At 53.1% G+C, this 27926-nt stretch overlaps 2 protein-coding genes across 2 annotated transcripts; one reads left to right on the top strand and one right to left on the bottom strand.

Annotated features, from left to right (window-relative positions):
• Nucleotides 1-1132: 1132 nt before the first annotated feature.
• MATN4 (matrilin 4) lies at nucleotides 1133-16783 on the bottom strand. Its single transcript, XM_067011762.1, has 13 exons — nucleotides 16184-16783; nucleotides 15098-15195; nucleotides 13362-13878; nucleotides 10869-10951; nucleotides 9604-10173; nucleotides 8747-8869; nucleotides 6812-6934; nucleotides 6600-6722; nucleotides 6384-6506; nucleotides 3906-4319; nucleotides 3653-3805; nucleotides 1588-1695; nucleotides 1133-1508 (listed from the first exon to the last, which is right to left on the bottom strand). The coding sequence occupies exons 3-13, from the start codon at nucleotides 13508-13510 to the stop codon at nucleotides 1450-1452; spliced, it is 2028 nt and encodes a 675-aa protein (XP_066867863.1). The 5' UTR covers nucleotides 13511-13878; nucleotides 15098-15195; nucleotides 16184-16783; the 3' UTR covers nucleotides 1133-1449.
• RBPJL (recombination signal binding protein for immunoglobulin kappa J region like) lies at nucleotides 15988-24337 on the top strand. The gene is made up of 10 exons (XM_067011763.1): nucleotides 15988-16026; nucleotides 16253-16323; nucleotides 16470-16608; nucleotides 16882-17056; nucleotides 19054-19191; nucleotides 19609-19718; nucleotides 19998-20150; nucleotides 20910-21065; nucleotides 21198-21301; nucleotides 21417-24337. The coding sequence occupies exons 2-10, from the start codon at nucleotides 16295-16297 to the stop codon at nucleotides 21688-21690; spliced, it is 1278 nt and encodes a 425-aa protein (XP_066867864.1). The 5' UTR covers nucleotides 15988-16026; nucleotides 16253-16294; the 3' UTR covers nucleotides 21691-24337.
• Nucleotides 24338-27926: the final 3589 nt, after the last annotated feature.

Raw genomic sequence — 27926 nt, 5'->3', positions numbered from 1 at the left:
CGGCACATGGGTTCATCAGTTGTGGCTCATGGCTCTAGAGCACAGGCTTACTAGTTGTGGCGCACGGGCTTAGTTGCTCCGTGGCACGTGGGATCTTCCCAGACCAGGGCTCGAACCCGTGTCCCCTGCATTGGCAGGCAGATTCCTAACCACTGTGCCACCAGGGAAGCTCTAGTTCAGCTTCTTACTTGTCATGTGACTCTGGGAAACTTAACCTCTCTTTGACTCAGTTTCCTTGTCTGTAAAAGGGAATGATAAAGGTAATAATTCCTACCTCACAAGTTTGTGAGGATAAAATGAAAATACCTGCAAATCACTTTGAATAATGCCCAAGACTAACCATGTTAGCTATTAATAGTTAAAAGCTGCCATTAACTGAGAGCCTAACACGTAGTACCAGGCACAAGGTCAGATGCCTTAGAATAATTTCCCCCATTCTTACCATCACCCTTGGGCATAATTCAATCCCCATTTTACACATAAGGAAACAAACCCAGAGTAATTTGCCCATAATCACTCTAGGACTGGAAGCATTTTCATCTTTGCACTTGGGAAATTGTACCGGTTTGTGCTCTTTACCTAAAGAGGGTTCGTTTATATTTTGTTTTATTGGAGGTAAAGCACAGGCTGGGAAGGCTACTCTGGGCCAGAGGTCCTGGCTGACAACCCCTCCTTTTCCTATCTAGTGCAGGGAGATAAAATCCAGGCGAAACTCACCTATCCTCCCCGCTCCCGTCCCTTTAGGGGATTCGATTACTGCCTCCAGCTCCTCACCAACACCTCCGCCCCCGCCCCGCCCAGTTCGAACAGTTTTTGAGCCAGACTCGGGGACACCAGGAGATAGGCACGGCCAGAGAGCGAGGTGTCCGATCCGCTGGGGGATGGAGGGGCGCAGACTTGCCCAGACCCCAAGGGTACCCGTGGAGCCCCCTCCCTTCCCGCAGCCTACATAAGGAGCCATCTGTTCTCAGCTGAATAAACAAGCGGGGGGAAGCAGCTCCCGGTCCCCTGCCCCCCGGCCCGACCCCCGCACAATGCGCCTTTCTCCGAGGAGACGCCGCCCGGGCGCCGCCGGAGCGCGCTCCGTCTGGCCTCCCCTCCGCCTGGCGGCACAGCAAGACACGCACACCGACCCCGTGGAAACCAGATTTTTTTGTTCTTTTTTTTTTTTTTTTTTTTGTAAGAAAAAGAAAACAAAAAAAGAAATCCTACAAAGAACTGAGCGCAGCACGCGTCCCCCACATCCCCTCCCACGATCCCCCGCAGTCCGGCTTCTGGTCCAGGCGAGGCCAGCTCGAGCGCAGCGCTGGGAGCCCGCCAGCGCCTCCTCCCCTTCAGCCCAAGCCTGGGGGACCCAGGTTCTGCCCGGCCCCAGCGCCCGGAAGGCGCACGAGGGGGCCCAGTCCGCGGGGCCGCCCCCCTTGCCCGGGTCAGGGCCACCAGCGGCCCTCACTTCTGGGTGGCCAGTTGGTTCTCCAGATCCTCCAGGCGCGCCGTCAGCTGGGCCAGTGAGCGGTTAAGGAAGCCGCCAGGGCTTGCGGGGGTCCCTTCTCCCCTCCAGCCCGCGCCCCTGGACCCAAAGGATATGATTCTGCGACAGACTCTCGAGCGCCCCCAGCGTGCGGCCCTGGAACTCCACAAGACTTTCGCACTCGCAGGGGCTCCGAAGCTCTGTCCCCGCGCTGATGCCCTCCTCTGGCAGCCGGGCACAGGGAGTGGGGGAGGGAGAAGCTGGAGGAGGGCCAACCGGCCCTGGCTGAGGCTCCCCGATATCCCTCCACCCGGCCTACGGCTGGCTGAGTGTTCGGGTTTGGGATTCAGACAGACCTGGGATGAGTACCGGCTAGGTAGCTGTGACGTATTGGAAAACCCCCTCAACCTTTCTAAGCCTTAGTTTCCTTACCTGTAAAAATGGATACAATGAGAACACCTATTCGTCCGGCGGTGCTCAGGATTCAGTGATTTTCGTGTGTGCATGTGTGTACACATCTTAGAAGGTTTCTCAAACCTTGATGCTCATTGGAATCACCAGATCTTGTTAAAATATAGATTCTTGTTCTCAACAGGGAAGGGGCTGAGACACTGCATTTCTAATAAACTCCCAAGTGACGCTGATGCTGCTGGTCTGTGGACCACACTTTGAGTAGCAAGAGTCCACGGCAGCACTGTTCAAATGAAACTTGATGTAGTGATGGAAATGGTCTGTATCTGCCTTGTCCAGTGTGGTAGCCACAACACACAGGTGGTTATTTAACACTTGAAATGTGGCTAGTGCACCTGAGGAACTCAATTATTTAATTTAATGTAATTTAATTTAAATGGGCCTATGTAGCTAGTGGCTACCTTATTGGAGGGTGCAGATCTAGAGCATTCCCTGACGCAAGGAAACGCTTTATAGGGTATTTCAACGAGGCCAATGGTTCTCCAAGTGTGGTCCCTGGACCAGCAGCATCAGCATGGCCTAGGAAGTTATTAGAAATTCAAATGATCAGATTCCACCCCCAACCTACTGAATCAGAAACTCTGGGGTTGGAGCCAACAATTTGTGTTTTAACAAACCTTCCAGGTGAGTCTGAGGCACACTAATGTTTAAGAACCACTGATCCAGGGGACTTCCCTGGTGGTCCAGTGGTTAAGAATCCCCCTTCCAATGCAGGGGACATGGGGTTAGATCCCTGGTGGGGGAACTAAGATCCCACATGTCGCAGGGCGGGGGGGGGGGGGGACTAAGCTCGTATGCCAAAACTACAGAGCCTGTGCGCTGCAACAAAAGATCCCATGAGCCCCACGCAGCCAAAAATAAAAAACTATTTTTTTAAAGACCCACTGATCCAATTCTATTTCCTCATACATTTCAACATCTCTGAAATCAAAACAGTTGCCTTACAGTTAAATTTGGCATCCTTTTTTTCTCAGGAGTATAGAAAATAATGAATCTTACAATGGATGTTATCTTAGATTCACTGAATTCTGTAAATGTGGGCCATTTTTAATATTACACTACAATGCCTGGCACTTGGCCTTCAATACAGAGTTGCTGTTATGATTTAAAAGTTATATCTTAGTCTGTATGTCATGTTTATCAATGGTATTGATAACAGTTCCAGAAAGGCTCCTAACTTTGCAGATGGGGAAATCAAGGAAATAAATAGATATTAAAAATGTATATACTTAATACACATCTTTGTGTACCTGAAACACACCCAGTCCTGCCCCTTTGCCGGGTCTGTAAAGTTGAATTCCAACAAGGTAAAGGGCTTATGATGTGGCTCCCCTTACCAATGCTGAGTTGGGCGTGGCTTTGAACAAATTCCCCCCAAATTATTCTGAACGCCCACTAATTTGCGGAACAGGTAGTTTAGTCCAATGCTTCCTACACTTTAACATAACACTAATCCCCTGAGGGTCTCATCAAAGTGCAAAACTGTATTCGGTAGGTCTGGAGAGCGCTGGAAATGTTGTAGTTTTAACAAACCACTAGGTGACAGCCCTGCCGCCGGTCCACGGACCACACTTTGAGTAAAGAGGTTCTGTCCAGCGAGCCCATCCCCTGGCTGTCACTCAACGAAGGGGGCGGGAACGAATAGGACCGGGAGATGTCGGAGGGTGAGCAGTGAGAGAAGGGGAGGGGTCCCGAGACCGATGTGCTCACCCGGGCAGATGCTGCCTTTGAGGTTCTCCAGCAGGTGCGTCATGGTGCTGAAGTCGGGGGAGTAGGACACGTGCAGCTCGGCTGGCTCCGAGGCGATCTCTCGCAGCTCCTCCTCCACCGCCTTGCCTACGCCCACGGCGTACATGACGATGCCTGCAGGGTCGAGGGATTCATGGGCTACCCTAGGCCTCAGGAAAGCCGCCTGCCCGCATCCATCCCAACCTCAGGCCAGCGCGGCCCGAGCCGAGCCCACCTTCCTCCTTGGCGCGCGCCGCCCACACTGAGACGTCATCCTGGGAGCGGCCGTCGGTGAAGACCAGGCCCACGCGGGGCACGTTGAGCGCCCGGGGCCGCGCGCCCTGCGCCTCTGAAAAGCTGTGCTCCACCATGTGGCGCAGCGCAAGCCCGGTCATGGTGCCGCGCTCCATATACTCCACAGCCAGGACCGCCTGCTTCACCTCGGCCGCCGTGCCGTAGCGGCCCAGTGGGAACTCGGTGCGCACGCGGCTGGAGAACTGCACCAGCCCCACGCGCGTGCCTTCTGGGGACACGTCCAGGAAGTCCACGATCTGGTTCACGAAGCGCTTCACCAGCTCGAAGTTCTGCGGACGCACGCTCTTGGAGCCATCGACGAGCAGAACCAGGTCCACGTGGCCTTCCCGGCACCCTACACCCACCCGAGGAGAAGAGCTGAGATTAAGGGATCAGATCCTTGGCTGGCAGCAGCCACCTGCTCATTCATTCACTCGCAAACATTTATTATAATAATAACAGGTACTATGTGTGACGTCCTTCCTATGCCAGGCACTGTGCTCAATAATGATAATTATTATTATCATCAGTGGCATCGTTATCATCTTTGCCATTTATTAAGTGCTTAGCACAAGCCAGGCAATGTGCTAAAAGCATCTTTTTAATCATCATCATCACCACAATAGCTACCATTTATTGATCATCTACTATGTATCAGACAGAATTCTAAACACTTTACCACTACTAACAATAATAAATAAAAACGGAAACATTACTATTTGACAGCTTACCATGTACCAGGCACTGGGCTAGGTGCTTTTTTTCTTTTTTTTTTTTTTTGTGGTACGTGGGCCTCTCACTGTTGTGGCCTCTCCCGCTGCGGAGCACAGGCTCCAGACGCCCAGGCTCAGCGGCCATGGCTCACGGACCCAGCCGCTCCGCGGCATGTGGGATCTTCCCGGACCGGGGCACGAACCCGTGTCTCCTGCATCGGCAGGCAGACTCTCAACCACTGCGCCACCAGGGAAGCCCAGGCTAGGTGCTTTATATATTTTTTTCTCAATTCTCCCAATAACCTTGGGTATTATCCCCATTTTCTAAGAATCTGAGATTGTGGAGGATAAAGTCATTTATTTGCTCTGGCTTCCACCACTAGTAGTGGCTGAGCCAGGATTTGAAGCCAGGTCTGTCTGACCCCAAAACCCAAGCTCCTAATCTCTCTACAAGATCGCCTCCCCTGTTCTGAGACAGGGACCTTGCTAGGCCCTGAAGGAGGTTCGCCAATAAATGAAACATAATCCTGAGCCATAGGATATCAGGATAGAGAAGAGCAGTGAGGCATGCCATTTGCTACCATCAAGGAAAGTGCTTGAATAGAGGGGCTTGCAGGGAGCAAGGTAGAAGTAATTCATTCTTCCTGGAGTTAGTGAGGAAGGCTGCATGGAGGTAGTGACATGTGATTTGATCTTCAGGGATGAGCAGGAGTTCTCCAAGGCAGGAAGGGACATTCTAGATGTTGGGGGCAATGTGTGTAGAGGCATGGAAGCTGGGAGCCCTGGACACGTTTGGGAATGGGCAGGCCAGTATGGCTCAGATGTTCAACTTTGTCAGGAGACAGGCTGATGGGGCTGTCTCAAGCTAGATTATAATGACCTAAAGCGGTGGTTTCAAAAATTTGACCACAACCCACAGTAAAAAAAATAATAACAATAATTAATAATAATAATGTAACAATACATCGTGATGCACCTATACTCACATATAACTAAAATTAAGTTTCGTGAAACAATACTTACTCTTTCTACATCCATGCAGTAAACTCTATTTTCTCTCTTTCTTTTTTTAAAAAAAATTCTAGTTTTTTTTTTTTTTTTTTTTTTTTGCGGTATGCGGGCCTCTCACTGTTGTGGCCTCTCCCTTTGCGAAGCACAGGCTCCGGACGCGCAGGCCTAGCAGCCATGGCTCACGGGCTTAGTTGCTCCGCGGCATGTGGGATCCTCCCGGACCAGGGCACGAACCCGTGTCTCCTGCATTGGCAGGCGGATTCTCAACCACTGCGCCACCAGGGAAGCCCAAAAAATTCTAGTTTTTGACCCAGTAATTTGATTTTGTTATCCACTGTGGTTACACCCGCTATTTGTGTATCCACTGTGGTTACACCCACCATTTGAAAAACTCAGGGGTAAGGCATTTGATCTTCATTTTGTAAGCACTGGTGAGCCACAGAAGGCTTTCGAGCAGGGGAGAAATGTGATCAAATATGTATTTTTTTCTACCCTGGCAGCAGGGTAGAAGATTGAAGGGAAAGACATTGAGGCAGGTCAGGGCACATCCTCCAACTTCCAGCACCACCAGTGCACACACACACACACTCATACCACATTCTTGGGCCACAGCGAGGACAGGACAGAGTCAAGGATACTCATAATGTGGGCAGTGGGTCAGAGGCAGACAGAACCCCCTCCCACCCATAACTCACGGCTGCAGCTCTTGCCATCTGCCTGGAGCTGCCACCGCTCAGGGCACAGGCAGCGGTAAGAGAAGCCCTCACTCACGCACTGGAACTCGCATCCATGGTCTACGCCATTGCACAGGTCTTGGGCTTAAAGGAGAGACAAGACAGAACGAGTCAGGGTGGACTCCACCAGCTAAGATCCCTCGTCTCTCTGCACAAATGCAGGAGACCCCTCCTCACCCTGACAGCTCCTGCCGTCGGGCAGCAAGTTGTAGCCCCCTCTGCAGCTGCACCGTGGCCCACCAAAGGTGCTAACACACTCATGCTGGCAGCTGTGGTTCCCAAAGCTGCAGTGGTCAATGGCTGGTGGGAAGGAAGAGACAGCAAGATGTCACTTCTGACTGGAGCCATCAGAGACCTCGGTCCAGATGCTAACTGGGGGGTTCACTCACCCCTGCAGCTCCTCTGGTCCTGCTGGAGTACAAAGCCAGCTCGGCAGCGACAGAAATAGAAGCCCGGGGAGCTGACGCAGTGATGCTCACAGCCATGGGTCCCTTCAGTGCACAGGTCGAGGGCTGAGGAAGAGGTGAGGTCAGGCTATGCCCTGGGGCTGCCCTTCTCAGCCCTGACAGCACAACTACCTGGGGAGCTTTTAAAAAATACCTATGCCCAGACCCCAACCCCCCCCCCCAAATCCTGATTTAATTAGTCTGGGGTGGTACCCAGCCATCTGTGATTTCTCCAAGCGAAGGCCCCCTTCCTACTGAGCCAAGCGGCCCTCCCAATCCAAGCCCCAGATGTATCCCAGTGGGCTCATGACTGAGCCAGGCATAAGAATGGGAATCCACAGTTGTAGAAGACAGGACCCCTGCCCTCAAGATGTTCACTAACTCACAGAGGAGGACCAGAGTTAGTGAGGCTCTGCCACTTTACCTGTCTGAGCCTCTATTTCCCCATCTGCAAAATGGGGATGAACAGATGGAAGAGAACAATTGCTATTTACAACTGCCTCCTGAGGAGGGTGAACTATTGGCTTCGATGTGCAAACATGGCCTAGAGCTGAGCTGGGGAATAGGGGCTGGAGAGAGATGAGATGCCCTGCATAAAAGTGTGAGAATGTGGGGTTCCTAGAAAAGAGATGGGGAGTGAAGAGAGCAAAAAAAGAACAAGAGAGATGGTGTGGAGATGATTTACTGTAGGTTGAGTTTGCCAATGGAAAATCCCCTACAGTGGGGTGACTGAGGACTTTCAGGATCAAGGGTGCCTAACATTCAATTATAAATAATGGGTGTTTCTTTTTCTGTGTGTGTGTTTGACTTCACTTAGATGTAAGTCACACCTCTGTCCACCCCCCACCTTTACTAAAATAGACGTATGCACGACTTAACATATAAACACACATGCCCTTGTGTGCACAAGTGAGTCAACCAAGGAAGAGGCTGATGTACATGCACAGGACAAGAACAGCATGTGTGATTGAGAAACTGCGTGAGGACCCATAACTTGAATTCAGAAGAAGCTCAGAGCTAGAGGTGATCACAGAATGTAAGCACTTGGGGAATTCCCAGAGATCTTGAGAAGGGTTTTGAATGTTCACAGGTCATCAAATGGGGTTTCACGCCAGCCTTTTCTAAGCCCCAGAAACAAGAAGACCTCAGCTGACATCTGGGTTATTGGAAACACAGGACCTCTTTTTCCAGAATGTTGTGAGGTTGAGAGATGATGCATGTAACGCTCCTAGCTTAATGTCTAATGCTAATCTGGCATACAGTAAATGGCAGCTGCCGTTATGATCAAAGGATTGGACATATATACACGGGGGGGGGGGAGGAATCCCAACTGTATAAGCAAGGCATTGTGTGTCATAGCTTTTCAGAAAGCAAAAATGAAGAACCAGGCCTTGAGAGATCTGCAGGTACAAAGAAGAGTGGCAAGAGCAGCCCAGGTGAGCAGCCCGGAAAGAACTGAGATGCAGAAGCAGGAATGAGCAGTGTATATGGGGGTGGGGAATGTAGGGGATGTATGGAGACCCCAAATCTGTCAAGTAACAGAAACAGTAAGGATATGCCTGTGAAATTACACAAGTTTGGGAGCTATTTTGGAGCCAGGTAGGAGATAAGCCTGAAAGAGGGGGGAGAGAAGGCTATAGAAAATACACTTAACTGTATTAACTGTATGACCTCTGTGAGGTCAACATTTCTAGCCCTGGTCCCACCAAGGACTTACGTGACCCCAAGCGACACCTTCCCTTTCCTAGACCTGTAAAGTGAGGGAGCTGGACTTTGACCTGCAAAGGCCCTTCCAGACTCATTGTACTGATGCTAGGCCAATGGGGGGCCACAGAAGGCTCAGGACCAGTGAGACTGAAGGGTGGGGGTAGCTCTCACCCAAACAGCTCTTGGCATCTGCTGCTAGCCTGTAGCCGGGGTTGCAGGCACAGTGGAACGTGCCAGGGGAGCTGACACATTGGTGCTGGCAGCCGTGTCCCCCCTCAGCACACAGGTCCTTTCCTGAGGACATGAAAGAGTAGAATCAGCAGGGGACAGATGGGGAGAACCCTCCAAGAGAGAGCTGAATGCGGTCACAGCAGACCCCATGCTCAAGGATGTCTTTAGATGGAATATGACTCGGTTGAGAGGGGCCAATACAGGTGGAAGGGCTTAGGGAAAGTATAGGGCCTCAGTGGCCCCTGTGAATAGGCTCGGAAGACGGGAGCACGGGGCCAGAGGTGTCAGTGGGATAAGGGAGGACTACACGGTGTAAATAAAGTAGAGGAAGAAGAGAGATGCTAAATCAAGGTAAGCGGCATAACTCAAGGTGTGACGAAAACAGATCTTGCAGTATTGTGGGAGGAGCTAAGACGAGAGTGGGCGGGGTCATCCCCAAGTGGGCGGGGCTTGACTCCCGGGTGGGCGATGGCTCTCAGCCTTGAGGGGTGGTGCGTCTTGCGTAGAGAGGCGGTTCTGGAGTTAGACATTAAGCCTGTGGTAAACCACAACAGCTCATCAAGGTACGCGGGCACGTTGAACGTTGCTCCTTGTGGGCGAAGCCTTGAGCAAAAATGGGCAGAGCTGGAATTCCACACAACCCTCGGTAGGCCAGGGCAAACTCCACGCCCTGTTGGGCGGGGCTAAAGATGGCGTGGGCGGGGCCAGCCGGGAGTGGAATGGGATTCACTGTGGTGGGAATGGGAATCGGAGCGGTTGGAGAGCTCGAGTCTCGCTCCAGCGCTCCCCTCACTCACGACACAGCCGGCGCTGGAACTGAAGGCCAAATTCCTGGATACGGTCGAAGGACTCGACGAGGAAGACGTGCTCGTCCAGCGGGGGAGACGCCATGGCGCGCAGGGAGGCCACGTCCGCGCGCTGAACCCCCACGGCGTAGATCTCGATGCCGCGGGCGCGCGCCTGCGCCGCCACTTCGGCCACGCGATCCTGGGGCCGCCCGTCGGTCACGATGACAGCGACGCGCGGCACGCGCGCCTCCGGCGGGCGCGCACCCTCGGCCACACTGAAGGCCACGTTCATGGCATACTGGATTGCCAGCCCGGTCATGGTGCCCTGCGCCAGTGGCACTAGGGCGCGGATGGCGCGCTCCATATCTTCTCGGCGTGAGAAGGTTCCGAGCCGGAAGACGCTCTGCACTTGACTCGAATACTGGATCACGCCGACGCGCGTGGCGTTGGGCCCCACATCCAAGCTCCGGAGGAGGCCCACCAGGAACTGCCGCATCGTCTGGAACTCGAAGGGGCGCACACTGCGCGAGCTGTCAATCACGAACACCAAATCCAGGGGCCCAGTACGGCACCTGGGACCTGAGAGGAGATCAGGGAGGACTTTCCTAGGTTAGCCAAGCCTCACCTCCCGGGATAACCCCACAGAAATCCAGGGCGGAATGGTGCTCTCCCAGTGTAACAGCGCCCAGCACAGTCTTAACCTAGCAAATGCAGGTTAGCTCCATCCACTCACGCAGCATCTGAGGAGGGCCTGGGCTGGGAGACAGCACCAAATCTCTATCCTACAGCTCTGAGGGCTATACTGAGGAGGTGTTATCCATTTGGGAGGTGGGCGAGGGGACGTCGCAAACTCAAATGCCTACGGGAGCTAGGCAGGCAACATAAATAAATGAGTGAATGTGTTGGGTTAGGACGGAGGACCCAGAGAGCCCGTATAGCTCATAAAGTGGGCAGCTCCAGACAAATGTTGCCTTGCAGCCGTGAGGACCCCATGTTGGCAGATCTTCGGTCCTTTCAAGAGAAGCCCGAAATTGGGGTTTTTATGTGAAGTCTCCTGACTTTTTTCAATTAACTTAAAAAAAATTAAACTCCAACTAAGCCCAACTTGGGTACCTCCAAGCCACATCCTACAGATGGGAAAACTGAGGCCCAGAGAACCCAACCCCTATGGTTCCAAAGCTCTTGTTTTTCTCTCCCCAGCAGGCAGTTGGCTGCAGATGGAGAACTGCTTTTGCTCCCCTCCCCCTGCTTCTGAGGGCTGGGCTCTGGCTCACCTGCGAACTGGAGCTGGGTTTCCCAGGGCTGGAGAAGGAACAGCAACATGGGCAGCAGCGAACATAGAAGCCCCTTCATTGCCCTCGGGGAACAGAGAACAGAGGTATCAGAGCCTGAAGGGAGGAAGGAAAATGGCAAAGCAATAGAATTTGCAGAGCGCTTATTCTAGGTGATGGGCATTTTGAGGGGGAGGAGGGTCATGGGTTTATTTTACTAATCTCTCTAGTTTTGTGTATGTTGAAATTTTTTGTAATAAAAAAATTTCATCACGGTGAGATTGCTGGAAACACAAGGAATTCCGCTTTGCAGAACTGCAGAAGAGTAAATAAATAGAAAGTAGATTAAAAAGATACAGAATTTAAAAAGGAAAAGCCTTGGAACTTCCCTGGTGGTCCAGTGGGTAAGACTCCACGCTCCCAATTCAGGAGGCCTGGGTCTGATCCCTGGTCAGGGAACTAGATCCTGAATGCCACAACTAAGACCCGGTACAGCTAAATATATAAATAAATATTTAAAATAAAATAAAATAAAAAGGAAAAGCCTTTCCTTAATGCCAGCCACGATGTCAAACGTTTCTCATGCATCGTGGCATTCATTGAACCCTCTCGACAGTTCTATGGGTCTAAGGCTGCTGTTGTTCCCATTGCACAGATGAGGAAACAGGCTCAGAAAACTTCAGCGCTAGTACCCAAAGTCGCGCGGCAAGAAAGTGGCTGCACCAGGATATAATCCGAAGCCTGTGGGGTTCCGAGAACCAGCCCGCGTGAACCTTTGAAGAGGGAAACCATTCCCCACCGCGCCCCCTCCTCTCTGCACACAAGGCGCCTCTGTGTGACTGTCCTCCCGCCCACCCCCCAACCCACCCCTCAGCCAAACAGGCACCTCCCCAATGCAGGCCTGCATCGCGTTGGCCTAAACCCTCCACGCAGATGAAGTCGCGACTTGGCGCCGCCCCTTCCCGCCAGCTCTCAGGAGACGCCGCCAGGGGGGGCCTTCGCGCGTCTGGCTGCGTTGGTTAGGCGGCCGTGGGAAGCCCACATCTGCCCAGCAGGTGCCCCTGCCCAAAGCAAATAGGGGGCTGGGAGCCCCAGGGCCTTGGAGATAAGGCCCGGGCAGAATATATCCGGCGCTAGGGCCAAAGAGCAGAACTGCGCAGGGTTTCAGGGACAGTGGCATTGGACGCGCCCCGGACGCGAGCCGGCCCGGGCCTCGGAGCGCAGCCATGGACACTGTGGGGGCAGGTGAGCGCTCACTCTCCCGCGGCCCTTGGCGACGCCCCTTGAGAGTCATGAAGGACTCCCATTGTACAGAGGGGAAAAGTGAGGCCCAAGAAGGTGGCCCGCCGAGCTGCAAAGGAACCTAGGACTCCTGGCTCCCCTTCTCCCTTCTGAGCTGTCTGGCAACCTGGTCCCTAGGCGTCACCTCTTTTCCTTCCATTCGCTCCCTGGGGTCCCCACCCCACCCCCACCCCCGCACCCCCTGCTGAAGCTGTGTTAGCCATTTTTCTGTTTCTGTTTCTTGGCAGAGGGGGCCAGCTGCCCCTAATCCAACCGCAGCCCCGCCCCCCTCCCCAATTCCGTGAATGGTCCTATTCTGAGCAAGGTCGGGTGCCTGGGGGGAGCGACAGGCGCCCTTCCCGTCCTGGATCCTCACCGTCTTCGCCTTTCAGGCCTGGTAGAGGAACAAAAATCCCTCTGGCATGACCCGTCATGGGAGGGTGACTAAGCCAGATGTGCCAGCTGGAGGTGGGAGGGTGTGGAATGCCTTCTCCAGCTTGGGCCACAGTCTAGGCAGGTGAGCACCCCTGCGGAGTATGAGGGTAAAGGCACAAGGGGCCTTCGCTGCCTCCCATCCGTTCCTACCTGCAGAAGGCTCTGAGCCCCTAAACTTTGATTAAGTTTCCCCTTATCCTGCTCTTGGCCTGAGCCAACATCTCGCCTGGCACCCCACCTCCACCCAATCCTAGAAAGTCGAAATAGCGCTTTCCTCAAAGTTCATCACCTTTCCAACCCCTCATTCTACAGAGGAAGAAACCAGGACCAGAGAGGGTAATGTCTTGCCCAGGTCACACAGCAACGTGGCAAGGTGACAAGGCTGACACTAGAATCCGGAGCGCCTCTGAGGCGGTTAATCATTGCTTTAAGAAGAAATGCCCTTAGGGTGGGGAAAGTGGACACTTGAGGGAGGAGAGGCCTGCGAATAATTCCTCAAGAGTTGGCTGAAGAATAAACACTTTGAGGGCGTTCGGGGGAGCGGCGGGGGGCTGGTGGTTCCTGGAGGGAGGAGGTCAGGGAAAAATTCCCCCCTCTCCATTTTGGCGGCCGTGCTGCTGGGGCCTCAATTTGGAAAGGACCCTACATAGATGGGGAAGGGCACGGCAGGTCAGACGGGGGCATCGTAGGCGGTGCAGCCGCGCTTAAATACGGTCGCCTGATCTGGCTGGATGCCTGCTCCCCGCAGACCCCTCAACGCACCCAGGCCCTCTGACTCACCTGAGCCTGCCGGACAGCTCGGAGGCGCGGCCGCGGAGTGGAGCCGACGGGCGGAGCCTCCCGGGCAGTTGGACCAGGTAACGGCTCGGGCAGCGTGCCCAAGGTGCGGACGGCCAGGCAGCTGGAGCGAGTGGAGGCAGCGGCCGCATTTAACCCGGGGGCTGGCGGGTGGGGAGGGGGAACGCGGGCCGCGACCCCTCCCACTGGTAGGAAGCTACCCCCCTTCCTCCGAGGGCTGGGGCGGGGCCAGCGCGGCGACCCCTGCTCCCGCCACCCCTGGAGCTGCAGACGCCAGCTGCGGGGCCGGAATCGGGCTACAGTTGGAGGCTGGGCGGCTACGCTCTCCGCAGCTGGAATGCGTTGGAAGCCTCCGAGGCCCTTCCCCGGGGAGAGCCCCAAGGGGCGGAGCGGGGCCTGGCTCGGCCGCCGGCTGCTTGGCTCCGCTTCCGAGGGCGCGGCCCGGCTCTTGTCCCCCGCCGTCCCCTCCAGGGGTGGGGAGAGGCCCCGCACTCGGATCCTACGAAGAGGGTAAAGGGTTCAGAAAGGCAGCCTCAGGGTTCATTGCTCTTCCCAGGCCCCACCTGGTGGTCCCTCAAATTCCGCCATCACCGACGCCTTTCCAGGGTCTCTGCAATTACTTAGGTCTTGGGCCCATCACCCTCACCCATCAAAACTCCCAGGCGGCGATGCCACCAGGCCCCTAGGCTCTAACTGGCCCACTCCACAGGGCCGATGGAGGCCCTGTAATCAGGAGAAGGAAAGCTAAGACAGCAACAGGCGCCTTCTCTTGGGAGAAAGGGGGTTGAGAGTGTTGCTTTAACCTGGAAAAGACGAAAATATTCCCCCAGGATCCTGGGCACACAGTTTGGGGGCCCGTCCATTTTTCCAGGCATCTGCAGGTAGGCGAGAGGGCGCTCTGGTCCAGGGGTCCAGCAAAAGCTCGCGCCCATCAAGACTGCACCGGGATGGGTTCCCCCCAGGGTGCAGGGAAGCCAGGCACCCTCACAAACTCTGCCTCCATCACAAGACCGGCACAAGCGGGGCCTTTGTGCCTCTGGGGCCTCTCCCCAGTGCTCCAGGCTGCAATGGGCATGGAGCCAGACCTGCGGAATGGCACCTGGGTGGTCCCGGGTGGTCTCCAGGCAGACCTCAGTGAGCACCACGCAACCCAAATATTTAGCCCACAGCTTGCACCCAAGTCCCCTCCCTTGCCTAAGCCTTCTTCTCTTTGACCCCGAGGGGGCAGACCTAGAACGGTCCCTTCCTCCCATACATTGCATTCCACCTGCCCCCTTCGGGTGCTATGCCACCTCGCCCCTTGACGCTCCCTGCTGCGGGCGGCCGGCCTGTCCCCACTCCCAGGTCATCCGCAGAGCCCGCCTCGGTCCTGAGGGAAGGTGTGCGCCAGTGCCTACAGCAACAGTGCGAGCAAACGGTGCGGATCCTGCACGCCAAGGTGGCCCAGAAATCATATGGAAATGAGAAGCGGTAGGTCCCTCAGTGGCCCTCCAAGGTCCCTGCGACCTGACCTTCTGCCCTATGTGCCCCTCCCTTTTTAGTGTCTTTTAGAACCTGGAGAGGACTCAGGGCTCAGCTATTGGCCAATCAGGGGTCTTTTCCTTCAGCCACCATCCGCCTTGACTTTGGTTTATAGCAGAACCTTCCTGTGAATTTCTAGTCTCCATTCACTCACTCATTCACCCAATCATTCATTCTTCCATTCCACAACTACCTACTGAGTGCTTATCATGTGTCAGGCTCTCTGGCACTGCTGGGCATCGGGCATACAGTTGAACAAGACAGCTATGGTCCCTGCCCTCCTGGCATCTTCACTCTAGGGTGGGAGAGACAGACAATAAACTCCTCACAAATCAGTAAACAAGAGGCTTCCAGATTGTGATGAGAGCTAGAAAGGAAATAGAACGAGGTAAGGTGATAGAAACTGAGGAGCAGGGATGTACTTTAGCTAGCAAGATCAAGGTGGTAGAAAGGCCCTTTAAGGAGGTGACTTCTGAACTAAGACTTGAATGTGAAAATGGAGCCAGACATGAGAAGATCACGGGGAAGCGTGTTCCAATTAGAAGGAACAGAAAACACAAAGACCTTGACACAGTACTAGCTTGTCCTGTTCCAAGACAAAAGATGTTAGAGTTGGGCTTCCCTGGTGGCGCAGTGGTTGAGAGTCCGCCTGCCGGTGCAGGGGACACGGGTTCGTGCCCCGGTCCGGGAAAATCCCACATGCAGTGGAGCGGCTGGGCCCGTGAGCCTGCACATCCGGAGCTTGTGCTCCACAACGGGAGAGGCCACAACAGTGAGAGGCCCACATACCACACACACACACACAAAGATGTCAGAGTGGCTGCGATTAGAGAAAGAGGTGGGCATTGCAGGAAGTCAAGTTGGGGAGGTAAGCAGGGCCCAGATCATGTGAGGACTTTGAATTTAAACCACTGGAGGATTTTAAGAAGATGAGTAACACACTCTAAAAAAATTTTTTAAAAAACACATTCTGGCTGCTGTGTGAAAAACAGGTTGAAGCGGGTAGGAGTGGAAGCAGAGAGACCAGTTGGAAGGCTGATGCAGAGGTCCAGGCAAAAAGTGATGGCAGTACAGGGACGAAGGTGGAGGTGGTGAGAAGTCAGTGGATTCTGGATATGTTTTAAAGGTAGTGGATAGGACTTACAGATGGACTGAATGAGGAATGTGAACGAAAGAAAGATTCGGGTGTTAATGGGGTTCACAGTCATGGAGAAACCTGGGGAGAGCGGTGAGAAAGGTGTGGGTGGTGGGGGGAATCAAGGATTCTGTCGGGTCTTTGCTACCTTTGAGACACCTACAGGACAGTCAAGTGGAGATGGATACACGAGTCCAGCGCTTACATGTCTCCGCAGGTTCTTCTGCCCCCCGCCCTGTGTCTACCTTGCAGGTCCCGGATGGAGGGTGAAGCCAGTGCAGGGCCAAGGTGAGGGCGGACTCCAGGGATGCCGGGCGCCTCCCTCTGTAAGGGGACCCTCAGTAGGGCTCGGGAGCAGGGCGGTTCTCAGTCGCAGTCTCAACGCGCCCTCTGGCGGCGAGAACTAAGCTTGCCTGACACTTGAGTCCTTCCAGAGCCCGCTCGCGTCCCTTTCCAGCCCACCAGGCAGGGGAGACCGGGCCCATCGTCTGCGGTTACATGGGACTGGACGGCGCGTCCGGCAGCGCTGCCGAGACGCAGAAGTTGAATTTCGAAGAGCAGCCGGACTCCAGGGTGAGAGCTCATGGGAAGGGGGTTCGATTCTTGCTCCCATCCTTGCCTCTCTCTTTGGTGCAGGGGGGCTCCTTTACTCCCCTGCAGAAGCCAAAAGATAGGTGGGGATGCCGAGAGACCGGGGTTCTGCCTTGAGGGTGAGCCCAAGAGCTTGGACGTGCAGCTTTATGTCACGTCCGACGGGGCGGACGTCAGATAACTGGGGAAAGTCAGTTCATCCAGGGACTGAGGGGGGGGGGGGATGAGACGACCCCATCACCGCCAATCCTGTAGGAATTCGGTTGCGCCAAGACCCTGTACATCTCGGACGCAGACAAGAGGAAGCACTTCCGGCTGGTGCTGCGGCTAGTGCTGCGAGGTGGGCGGGAACTGGGCACTTTCCACAGCCGCCTCATCAAGGTCATCTCCAAACCCTCGCAGAAGAAGCAGTCGCTGAAAAACACCGACCGTGAGCGGGGTGGAGCCTGGCCGCTGGGCGGGGCGGGGAGGTGCCCCTGGTCTGGAAGCCGCTAGGTTTGGGAGCGGGGAGGGGAGATGCCTGGATTGTAGGGGTGGGGTCAGAGTGGGAGAGGTGGAGTTTGAGCCGGAAGGGGCGGGGTCTGGGTAAGTAGGTGTGGCTTAGGTCGGGGAGTGGGAGAAGTTGGAGAGGCAAGATTAGAGGAAAGGGGACAGAGGCCGACTTGAGGTCGGGGGTCCCCAAAATGGCCGGTAGGTGCTGCGCTAAAACCAGATTAAAAGTGATAATGAAAGGGCAGGGGAAATTCAGTTGAAAATATTTATTCAGTGCCTGATGTATATGCAAGTATCTGTTCTGGAGGAGCGGACAGCCTAGCAGAGGAGAGAGACACACACAGCTGATCAGAGACAGTTTGAGATAAGTACTGCCCTGGATGCCAAGTGACAAATCCTAGGGCTGATGGCTTTGAAAATATGAGGAAACAAAGCCTGAATGACAATGACAACATCACTGCTACCCTCGCTGGAAGATGAAAGGGGGAAGTAGGGGATGGGGGATTTTCTTGGCAGGTATATACATACATCACCCTGTTCGATGCTCATCCTTGTAAGGTGAGTCATAGTTGAGGAAAATGAGGTTTGGAACATTCATCCATTCATTTAAGAAATATCTGGGCCTGGGACTTCCCTGACGGTCCAGTGGTTAAAACTCGGCGCTTCCACTGCTGGGCATGCAGGTACAATCCCTGGTCAGGGAACTAAGATCCCACATGCCATGCAGCGTGGCTAGAAAAGAAAGGAAGGAAGAAAGAAAGAAAGAGATAGAGAGAGGGAGGGAGGAAGGAAGGAAGGAGGAAAAGAAATATTTGGGCCTGTCACCTTATAGGTGACTTGCCTAAGTTTGCCCAGCTAGAAAGTGGCCCACCCAAGGTTTGAACTTGAGTCAATGTGATGGTGAAGCCCAGCTCCCACTCCTACACCTTACTTACTGTCTGTTAAAAACCTTGAAGAATGTCTCAGATCCAGGCAGTGCTCTGGCTGGCCCTTGGTGTCAGGAAAGGGCCAGGGAGGGGTAAAGTGGTATAGTGTGATGGTTTTGGGTGCAGATTCTGGAGCCAGGCGGCCTGGGTTTCAATCCTGGCTTTGCCACTGGCTAGCTGTGTGATCTAGAGGGAGTTGTTCTCTTGAGTAGAGATAATATTATCTACCTCAGAGGGCTGTTAAGAGAAGCAAAAGGGCTAACACATTTTAAGCATTTAAAACAGTACCTGAAACGCAATAAGCATTAGCTATCATCATTATGCAATGGATAGGAACTTGGGTTAAGTATACATTGCACACTGACAGTATGCCTATCACCGTGAGGGGAGAGAGGGTGATGACCCAGTGCTTTCTCCCAGGTGGTCAAAATCCAAATAGAAAACAAAGTGGCTGCTCTGAGTCTGTGTTAAAAGGCTGGAAGAGATCAATGTCAAGCCCTAGAAATATACTGCTGTTTCACACCACGCAGCCTTTGCTTATGCAGCCCCCTGAGCAACTCCTACCTACTTCATGCTTCCCAGCTGAGAGTATAACCTCCTCCAGGAAGCCCTCCTTAACCCAGCCAGCCCTCACTATATCATATTGAAATTTTATATTTATTCCCTGTCTCCCCTCTGAGACTGTGAACTCCTCTAGAGCAAAACTGGGTCTAATTCACCCTTTGGCACCCAGTACCCAGCACAGTGCCAGCCACCAAGTAGGCACTTAGTAACTACTTGATAAAATTCTGTTTATTGAACTGAAGGATGCCCAGGCAAGCAAAAAGAACCAGATAAAGGTACAGAAGCAGGATTACAGCAGGTGCTAGATAAATAGCAGTGACATATGAATGCCCAGTGTGTCTGGGATTTTGAGCCAGACTGTCTCAGGGGACAGAGAATGGGAACTTACCTGGCAAGTCCAAGGGACCAAGCCAGGCAGGGGCACTGATTCCACCTCCCCTCACAGTGTGCATATCCTCGGGCTCAAAGGTCTCCCTCTTCAACCGCCTGCGCTCCCAGACGGTCTCCACGCGCTACCTTTCTGTAGAGGATGGGGACTTCGTGGCCAGTGCACGCCAGTGGGCTGCCTTCACTCTCCACCTGGGTAATCCCACCAGCAGGCCTGGGGCTGGGCACTTCACCTGCATTCCCTTTTAAAATCTTCATCATAACTCCTCAAGGAAAGTAAAATTTGCCCCATGGAATGGAGGCTCAGAAACCCAAAAAGACTTGTCAAAGGTCCCAGTGAGTTGGTGACTGATCCAAGCTAGTCAGACTCCAGTGTCCAGCCCCTTCCCTCAACTCAGCCCCCACCCTAGGGGGCAGCCATTTGCAAGGATGGCCACAAATGACATCACCAGGCTGAGAATCTTCAGCCTTAGCTGCCTTCCTGTGTGCCAGCCTTGCCCATAAGACCCATGTGCAGTGTGAGTTGGAGCCAGAGGCAAGAAGGGTGGGATTTGGGGCAGAAGCTCGGGGCCCCTGAAACCCTCCTTCCTTCCTTCCTTCTTTTTACTCCCAGCTGATGAACACTGTTCCCAGGGAGACTTCCCACCTCGAGAGGGCTACGTCCACTACGGCTCCCTGGTGCAATTGATCTGCACGGTCACAGGCATCACACTACCTCCGATGGTATGGGAAGGAAGGGCACAGCTGGAGGGGTCCCCCCAGATCCACACAGAAGGTGTGACCCACAAGTGCAGCGTTGGAGAGTGAGAACCCAAAGCGTGATGACACCTATCCTCACTTGGGATACTCAGTGCTTTGTGGGGCTGGATGGAGGTAGAGTGCTGGCGTGGGGGGAATATGCCAGTGTCCTGCCTGGCTATCGAAGTAGCAGAAAGAGAGAAGGGAAGCCTGTGGGCACCCAGGCAACCTGCTGCCACGCTTCCTCCCACCCTTTTGCTGTAGATCATCCGCAAAGTAGCTAAACAGTGTGCACTCCTCGACGTGGATGAGCCCATCTCCCAGCTGCACAAGTGTGCGTTCCAGTTCCCAGGTGGTCCTCCGGGAGAGGGTGGCACCTACTTATGTCTCGCCACAGAGAAGGTGGTGCAGTTTCAGGTGAGAAGCTGAGAATATCAGCACCAAGGCGTCCCAGAAAGTCAGAACGCAGAGAACGTAGAATGTAAGGTCACCATCATCATCTTCATGGCTGCTACTTACTGAGCAATACTGCCTCCCGTGGAATGTTAGAATCGTAGACTATCGGGACAGAATCAGAGAATGTAGAAAAAATAGTGATGCTGGTGTGGAGCAATACTCCTTCCCAAAGGATATTAAAGTCATAGAATGTTGTGATATAAAATTGTAGAATGTAAATTAAAATAATAATAAGTAATAGTATTGAGTATTATTGAGCAAAGACTATTAGAATCGTAGAATGTTAAGACAGAATTGTGGAAAATTACTATTATTATTATAGTAACAATATATTACTGTAAATATAAATAAACTATTATATTATCATAAGAGAGGAAACCATAACATGTAGAAAATAACATTATTATCGAACAATAATCCCTCCCAAAGAATTTTTAAATTTTGGAATGTTAGGGAACAGAATTGCACAATGTTGAAAAAAAATAGAATTCTAGAATTCTAAGAAAATACACCTTTAGAAACCAGCTAAGTCCAGCGAGCTGATTTAACTCTAAAGAGAGAACTTAAGGGTTTTGTCCAAGCTCGCACGGCAGGTAAACCGCAGAGCCGAGGACCGGGACGCTAGGAACTCGGAAGCCTCTGCACTGCGCTGGATGGACACGCTGACAGCCACCATCCGCGGCTTCTGCCCCATCCCCATCCTCTCGGGTCCCCTCCCAGGCCTCCCCGTGCCCCAAGGAGGCGAACAAGGCGCTGCTCAACGACAGCTCTTGCTGGACCATCATCGGCACCGAGTCAGTGGAATTCTCCTTCAGCACCAGCCTGGCGTGTACCCGGGAGCCTGTCACTCCGGTGCCTCTCATCAGCACCCTCGAGGTGAATCGGGCGCTGGGGGGCGCTGGCGGGCGTGGATACCCACTGCGCTGGAGGGTGGGAGTGCAGGTGCGGGAGGGCTGCGGGCTCTCGGCCACCTCTTCTCCCACACCCCCTGATCTCACCCTCCCCCAGCTGAGCGGCGGGGGCGATGTGGCAACACTGGAGCTCCACGGTGAAAACCTCCACGCGGGGCTCAAGGTTTGGTTCGGGGAAGTGGAGGCCGAAACCATGTACAGGTATGAGGGGGGGCGAGGGGACTCCCATGGGTCCCAGGGAACGGAGCAGGTTAGGGGTGGGGGGATGCATGCCATCAGTATCACTGCAGCCCTGACCTCGATGCCCCACCCCCAGGAGCCCGCGGTCCCTAGTGTGCGTGGTACCAGACGTAGCCGCCTTCGGCAGCGACTGGCGCTGGCTGCGCACACCCATCACAGTGCCCGTGAGCCTCGTGCGTGCCGACGGCCTCTTCTACCCCAGCGCCTTCTCCTTCACCTACACCCCCGAGTACAGCGTGCGGTCCGGACCTCTGGGCGATTCCGCGCCCGCCGCTGACGCCGATGCGCTCCTGGAGAGCATCCATCACGAGTTTACACGCACCAACTTCCACCTCTTCATCCAGACGTAGTAGGCGCGGCCCGGACGCTGGGCCTGAGCCCCGGTCGCTTTTCTGGGTCCTGGGCCCTGCCCTCTGCCCCTGTGCTGCGGAAGGGAAGGCTGCAGCCCGAGCAGCAGAAGCCTCTCGCCGTAGAAACGCGTCCCTGTGGGTCTAGCACGGGTCACTCCCTCGTCCTTTTCCAGCTAGGAAGACACAAGCTGAGTGACGCTCCCTTGTGTCCAGTCAGGAGTGTGGCTTTCCCTGTCTTTGTGTCTGGTTCACTCTCTAAATCAATCACACACTCTCTCTCCCACAGTAACTTTGTAAATCTCTCTTATTTGTGCATCCCCGATCCCTCCATCTTTGTCTTTCTCCATCTCTCTATGTGTCTTGCATACAGTTTCATACACTCTGAAATGTGTGTGAAATTCCAAGCCTAGAGCATTTCCCCTCCCGGCAGCTGTGTCTCCCCTAGAGGAGGAAATCCATAGTTTCACACATCCGGGCAAGGGGTAATGGGCTCCTGAGGCATGGACTGCTTGCCCCGATGCACCAGGTCTTACGTGGAACACTGGATCCCACTCAGAGCACTGAGTCCCTTCTGGAGCATGGGGGCCGTGGCCTGGAGTACTGGGTTTCACCCTGCAATACAAAGCCCTAACCCTTCTTATTCTTCCTATGGCTGGAGCCAGGCACAGTACCCATGCGGGCTGTTTGGTCTCTGGTCCGCAACTTTGGTAGCTGGTTAGGTCCCTGGTGTGGTGGTCAGGTCTTGCCATCTTAACTGTCTATCCAGGCATTTCTCTCACAGGCCCAGTAAAATGCAGTCCTGAGGGTCAGAGATTGCTCTGCTGTGCTAGCATCAACTCCTCTCCAAGGCAGAGTCTGATCTGTATGACCCACCTCCACACAGAGGGAGGTGCCCCAGTATACTTCGCCCCCCATACACACAGAGGAAAGGACCACACGTGCGATGGAGCAGATAGCTTACATCTGTGACCCTTTCTGGAGGAGGAATGGGGGTTCAGAAGCAGCCAGCATCCCTGAGTCCCTGTCCCGGTGACCACCTGTTGCCTCTGGGGATAAGTTACCCTACTAACTATCCCTCCACCTCAAGCGAAGTTGCACCCCAGGCCCAGGGGCAACCACAGGACACAAAACAAAACTTTCCGAGGGCAACTCCAGGGAGAACTCCAGGGATTGACTGGCCGTTAAGCCAGCCAAGAAAGTAGCTTCTTTGCTTGGAGCCCAGGGACCAAATCAAAATTCATCCCTACCCAGCCTTCCCACCCTCTGCCAAGTCCACGCTCTACGGGGCGGGTCCTGGCTTGGGCTTTTGGAACAATGAGGCAGATCTCAGAGGTGCCAGCTACTCGTACCAGCCCCTGGGGGTGCTGAATGGGGAGAACTGGTCTGAAATGTGGGTTGAGAGCTCTCACCCCTCTGGGTCTTCCTTTGAACTCTAAGTTCATTTCCTGTGACACTCTTCCCCTAGAACATGGAAACCCCCGCGAAAAAGAAGAAGCTGACATTTCCCAAGGAGGCGAAATGGGCTTTGCTCTTAGGCTCCCCGAAGTCTTGGCTAAGTTCTGTCCTCTGCCATCAGCAAGCTGAAACCCATGATGATGGGGAAAGAGAAGCTTGTTCAAAGCCTATCATGGCCCCTGAGAGTGGATCCTGGCTGAGGAACACAGAGAGCAAATTGAGAGGAAAATGTCCTCGACATGAGTGCCTGCCCTAGGAGAGTTTGAGCTCACTGCCCCGTGATGATGTCGAAGCAGGAAGCCACTTGAAAAGAGGCCAAGAGGAGTTTCTTAGCACATCACACAGGGAGTTAGGGCTCAAGGGCCTCTCCAGCCCTGCCCTCAAGAACTTCCTCTACCACTCCACAAGGCAGGAGTCCCAGAAGCCAAGGACCTAGGTTGGCCTGAAAGCCCAGGCCCAGCCATGCAGCTCTGGCTTTTTTTGCACTCCCCTCAGGGCACCCCAGGACACTTGGTTCTGCCTACGCACCCACCTGAAAGTCTGTGGCCTCACAGCTCCAACCCTGGCCTGTCTTCTGAGTTCCAGCTGCTGGACTGTCCTTGGACGTCTTCCCTGCCGCGAGCCTGAATCCATCTAACATCATACTCCCCTCCCCCTCCCCCTCCCTTTGCTAGAATAGGTTTCTTCCTCTTCTCCACTGCTGCCCTGTTCTCCAAACTCAGCTCACAGAGTAACTTCTTCAAGATTTCCACAAGGCAAGACTGGCTACATAATTTGTAGGACCCAGGGCAAAATGAAAATATATGGCCCCTTGTTCAAAAATTATTAAGAATTTCAAGACAGCGATAGCAGAGCATGAAATCAAGGCAGGGCCCTGCTAAGCACAGGGCCTTGGGTGACTGCCAAGGTCACAAGCCCACGAAGCTGGCCCTGGCCCCAGGCTTTCCACCTCTTTTTCCCATAGAATCCCACTGGGACCATGTCCTGCCCACCTTGGATCAAAGGGCTTTATATATGCATCAGTTGTCCCCTCTAGACTGTGGTCTTCATATGGAAAGGAGCTCATTCTGGTGTGTCTTAGGAGGTGCATTACAACGCCTTGAACACTGAGTCGGCGCTCAATAAATACCAAATTGCATGGCATTGCATTGGCAGGTATTTGGATTTTGCAAGTGCAAAGTGAAACCAGCAGATGGCACTGTTCTCCTCTCAAGAATTGAGTTTTCATTTATAGTTTGAAGAACTGTTAGGGTCCTTAAAGATCATCTTAACCCTTCCATGCTCTCAGGATTAGAACCCCACAGCGTTGAGAGTCATTGCTGTGGTCCATATTTCCTCCTCATTTTACACATGGGGAAACTGAGGCTCTGAGAGAGAAAGTCCATGAAACTGAGAGCAGGTTGATGGCAGCACCTGATTTGAATCCTATACTTTTAATGCTAAGTCTGGGGCTCTGAGATTCTTTTAGCTTTCTACTTAATACTCTTAATTCCCTGCTACGTGTAGGTAGAATGTGTGTGTTACAGGGGACGGGGGGTGGGGGGATGGGGTAGGGCACATAGTGTACTCTCACTATGAATAAGGTCAAAATCTCCGTTCCAAAAATCTCCCAATTTACCAGCTCCCATGCTGCCTGAGACCCCACTGGGAAAAAGCTAATCTTCCGGTTTAAGCATTGACCTTTGGGTTTCTCTCTCTGTTCTGTTTCTTTTCAGTTGTTTCCTCAAGTAGAAAGTCATTATAACCAGTGTAGGTAAAATTCTCAGACCCCTCCTCCCTGACAGCTGTGAGCACAGACCGTGAAGATGGCAAGGGAGAGGGGAATTCGCTTTAAAGGGAACGAAACCAGTAAGATGATATATACTAAGTTTTGCAACAGTCCGCCCTGACCATATTCACCCAAAAAGGCCCCCCAGGCAGACCTGGCTCTGTTCCAGACTCCAAGGGACAAAGGCAGGCCGGGAAGCGGTGCTACAATAATGATTTCTGTGGTTAAGTGGTAAACACCTGTTATGGCTGGCTGTTCGCCTCCTGGGGGGACGGGAGGGGCAGGTAAAGTTCAGGGATGGGGGCGGGGGTAAGGCAGAACCTTGTGACCAAGTTCTCTATGGACTCACTCTGGTTATAGGGCATTGAAGTGGGCCTCACTCTGCCAAGCTCATCCCCAAGCCCCCATCTGGTTCTAAGCGTCCTCCTCCTGACCCTGGCTGGGGTCCGGAAGTGCACCAAGAGCACCTCATCCAGGGTGGGAGTATCCCACCTGGGCTCAGCTGGTTGTGTCCTGGTATATACATATACAGATGGTCCCCAACTTACCATGGTTCAAATTACGATGTTTTCACTCTGCGATGGTGCAAAAGCAATACGCGTTCAGTAGAAACCATGCTTCGAATTTGGATCATTTTCCGGGCTGGCGAGATGCAGTCCGATTTTCTCTCCTGATGCTGGGCAGCGGCAATGAACCTCAGGTCCCAGTCAGCCACGTGATCGTGAGGGTGAACGGCTGATACACTGACAACCATTCTGTTTTTCACTTTCAGTACAGTATCAATAAATTACATGAGAGGTTCAACACTTTATTTTTAAATAGACTTTGTGTTAGATGATTTTGCCCAACTGTAGGCTAATAGAAGTGTTCTGAGTACATTTAAGTTGGGCTAAGCTAAGCTAGGATGTTTGGTAGGTTAGGTGGATTAAATGCATTTTCAACTTACGATATATTTTCAACTTACTATGGGTTTATCGGGACATAGCCCCATTGTAAGTCAGGACCCTCTTCCAAGCTCACATGGCTGTTGGTAGTAAAATCCATGTCCTTGTGGCTGCAGAATTCAATGGCAGCTTGCTTCTTCAGGTCCAGCAGGAGAGCGTCACTCTCATCAGGAAGGTCCCAGACCCTCTTATACGTATCTTCAACTGATTAAGCCTGGCCCACCCAGAATAATCTCCCTTTTTACTAAAACCAACTAATTCAGGACATTAAATGCCATCTGCAAAATCCTTTCACCTGTACTACCCAATGTGCCCTTACCATGGGGGTGACATCCATCATATTTAGAGGTCCTGCCCATACTCAAGGGGAGGGAATAGACAGGTTGTGTACTCCAGGGGGCAGAAGTCTTGGGGGCCATCTTGGAATTCTGACCATCCCAATCCCCAAAACCACAAAGCAAATTATTGACAAGGGGGAATCTATTTGGCCGGTAGGCCTCCCTCTGCTCCAGGAAGGAACTGCCCCATACAGGGGTCAGTGCTTCTGCTGCTCCAGAAGATTGGCAGGATCATGAACAAAACTGGCCCAATATTGTCCAAAACCACTTTGCATCCCCTGCCCAATTCTCAGAAATAATATTATACCAAGCTCCACTCAGAGTTAGCATTCCACATAAATTAACCCCTGTCCAGAGTTGAGCAGCAGTGGTGCTCTAAGAACCAGCCTTTAAGATGGCTTCTGGGGCCTTCCCTGGTGGTGCAGTAGTTAAGAATCCACCTGCCAATGCAGGGGACACGGGTTCGAGCCCTGGTCCGGGAAGATCCCACGTGCCGCAGAGTAACTAAGCCCGTGCACCACAACTACTGAGCCAGCGTGCCACAACTACTGAAGCCCGTGTGCCTAGAGCCCGTGCTCCGCAACAAGAGTAGCCCCCGCTCGCCGCAACTAGAGAAAGCCTGCGCACAGCAATGAAGACCCAACGTGGCCAAAAATAAAATAAATAAATTTATTTTTAAAAAAATAAAGATGGCTTCAGACGAGTCTTGCCTCCTGGTATTCCTGCCCTTCTGTAGTCCCCTCTCACAATGAATAGCGTTGACCCCTTTGATCAATGGGAGTTAGTAGAAACGACAGTGTGTGACTTCTGAGGTTCGGCCATAAAAGGCATTATTATAGCTTCCCCCTGTCTCTCTTAGATCACTCTTTGGGAAGAGCCAGCTGCTGTGTCATGAGGACACTCAAATCAGCCCTATGGGGGTCCACATGGCAAGGAACTGAGGTCTCCTGCCAACAGCCAGCACCAACTTGCCATGTATGTGCACCATCTTGGAAGTGGATCCTCCAGCCCAGTCAAGCTTTCAGATGACTGCAGCTCTGGCCAACATTTTGACTACAATCCCATGAGACTCCGGAACCACCTAGATAACTCCTGACCCATGGCAACTATGTGAGATATTTACATTGTGATAAATCCTTAAGTTTGGGGGTAATTTTACATGGCAATAAAAGATACAGGGCCTTCTGGAACTAATACCTCACCCAAAAGATGTGTTTATGATGAGAATAAAGTGCCACTTATGGAACACTTCCTATGGACCAAGTTCTGACCTACCTCTCTGGAGCCCATTGGAGCCCAAAGTAACAGCTAATGAAGCTGAAATCCAAATCCTGGGATCCTGACCTGATCTCACACCATCCAACCTAGCCCTACCACAGTCGATATGTTCTATATCTGCTCTATCCAACAGAGTAGGCACCAGCCACATGTGGCTCTTGAGTACTTGAAATGTGGCTAGTGCCACTAAGGAACTGAATTTTAATTTTTTGAATTTTAATTAATTTTAATTTAAATACTCTCATGTTAACTAGTGGCCACTGGATTGGATAATGCAGATCGAACAGATGGGAGGGACTGGGACTTCCCTGGTGGTCCAGTGGGTAAGACTGCGCTCTCAATGCAGGGGGCCTGGGTTCCATCCCTGGTCGGGGAACTAGATCCTGCATGTATGCCACAGCTAAGAAGTCTGCATGCCACAACGAAGATCCCGTGTGCCACAACTAAGACCCA

The sequence above is a fragment of the Kogia breviceps genome, chromosome 14 (genome assembly GCF_026419965.1).
Source record: "Kogia breviceps isolate mKogBre1 chromosome 14, mKogBre1 haplotype 1, whole genome shotgun sequence".
NCBI classification, from domain to species: Eukaryota; Metazoa; Chordata; class Mammalia; order Artiodactyla; family Physeteridae; genus Kogia; species Kogia breviceps.
Note: the sequence above shows the minus strand (reverse complement) of the source record. Positions and strands in the feature narration are given on the sequence as shown.

What these genes read in the sequence shown, in the direction of transcription:
- RBPJL (XM_067011763.1), top strand. Translation starts at nt 16,295, where the DNA reads ATGGAGGGTGAAGCCAGTGCAGGGCCAAG. An exon ending in GAAGCCAGTGCAGGGCCAAG is followed by an intron (nt 16,324 to 16,469) that starts GTGAGGGCGGAC and finishes GAGTCCTTCCAG; the next exon opens with AGCCCGCTCGCGTCCCTTTC. An exon ending in AAGAGCAGCCGGACTCCAGG is followed by an intron (nt 16,609 to 16,881) that starts GTGAGAGCTCAT and finishes CCAATCCTGTAG; the next exon opens with GAATTCGGTTGCGCCAAGAC.
- MATN4 (XM_067011762.1), bottom strand. Translation starts at nt 13,510, where the DNA reads ATGCGGCCGCTGCCTCCACTCGCTCCAGCTGCCTGGCCGTCCGCACCT. An exon ending in GGACCAGAGGAGCTGCAGGG is followed by an intron (nt 6,723 to 6,811) that starts GTGAGTGAACCC and finishes CCTTCCCACCAG; the next exon opens with CCATTGACCACTGCAGCTTT. An exon ending in CGAGAGTCTGTCGCAGAATC is followed by an intron (nt 1,509 to 1,587) that starts ATATCCTTTGGG and finishes TTAACCGCTCAC; the next exon opens with TGGCCCAGCTGACGGCGCGC.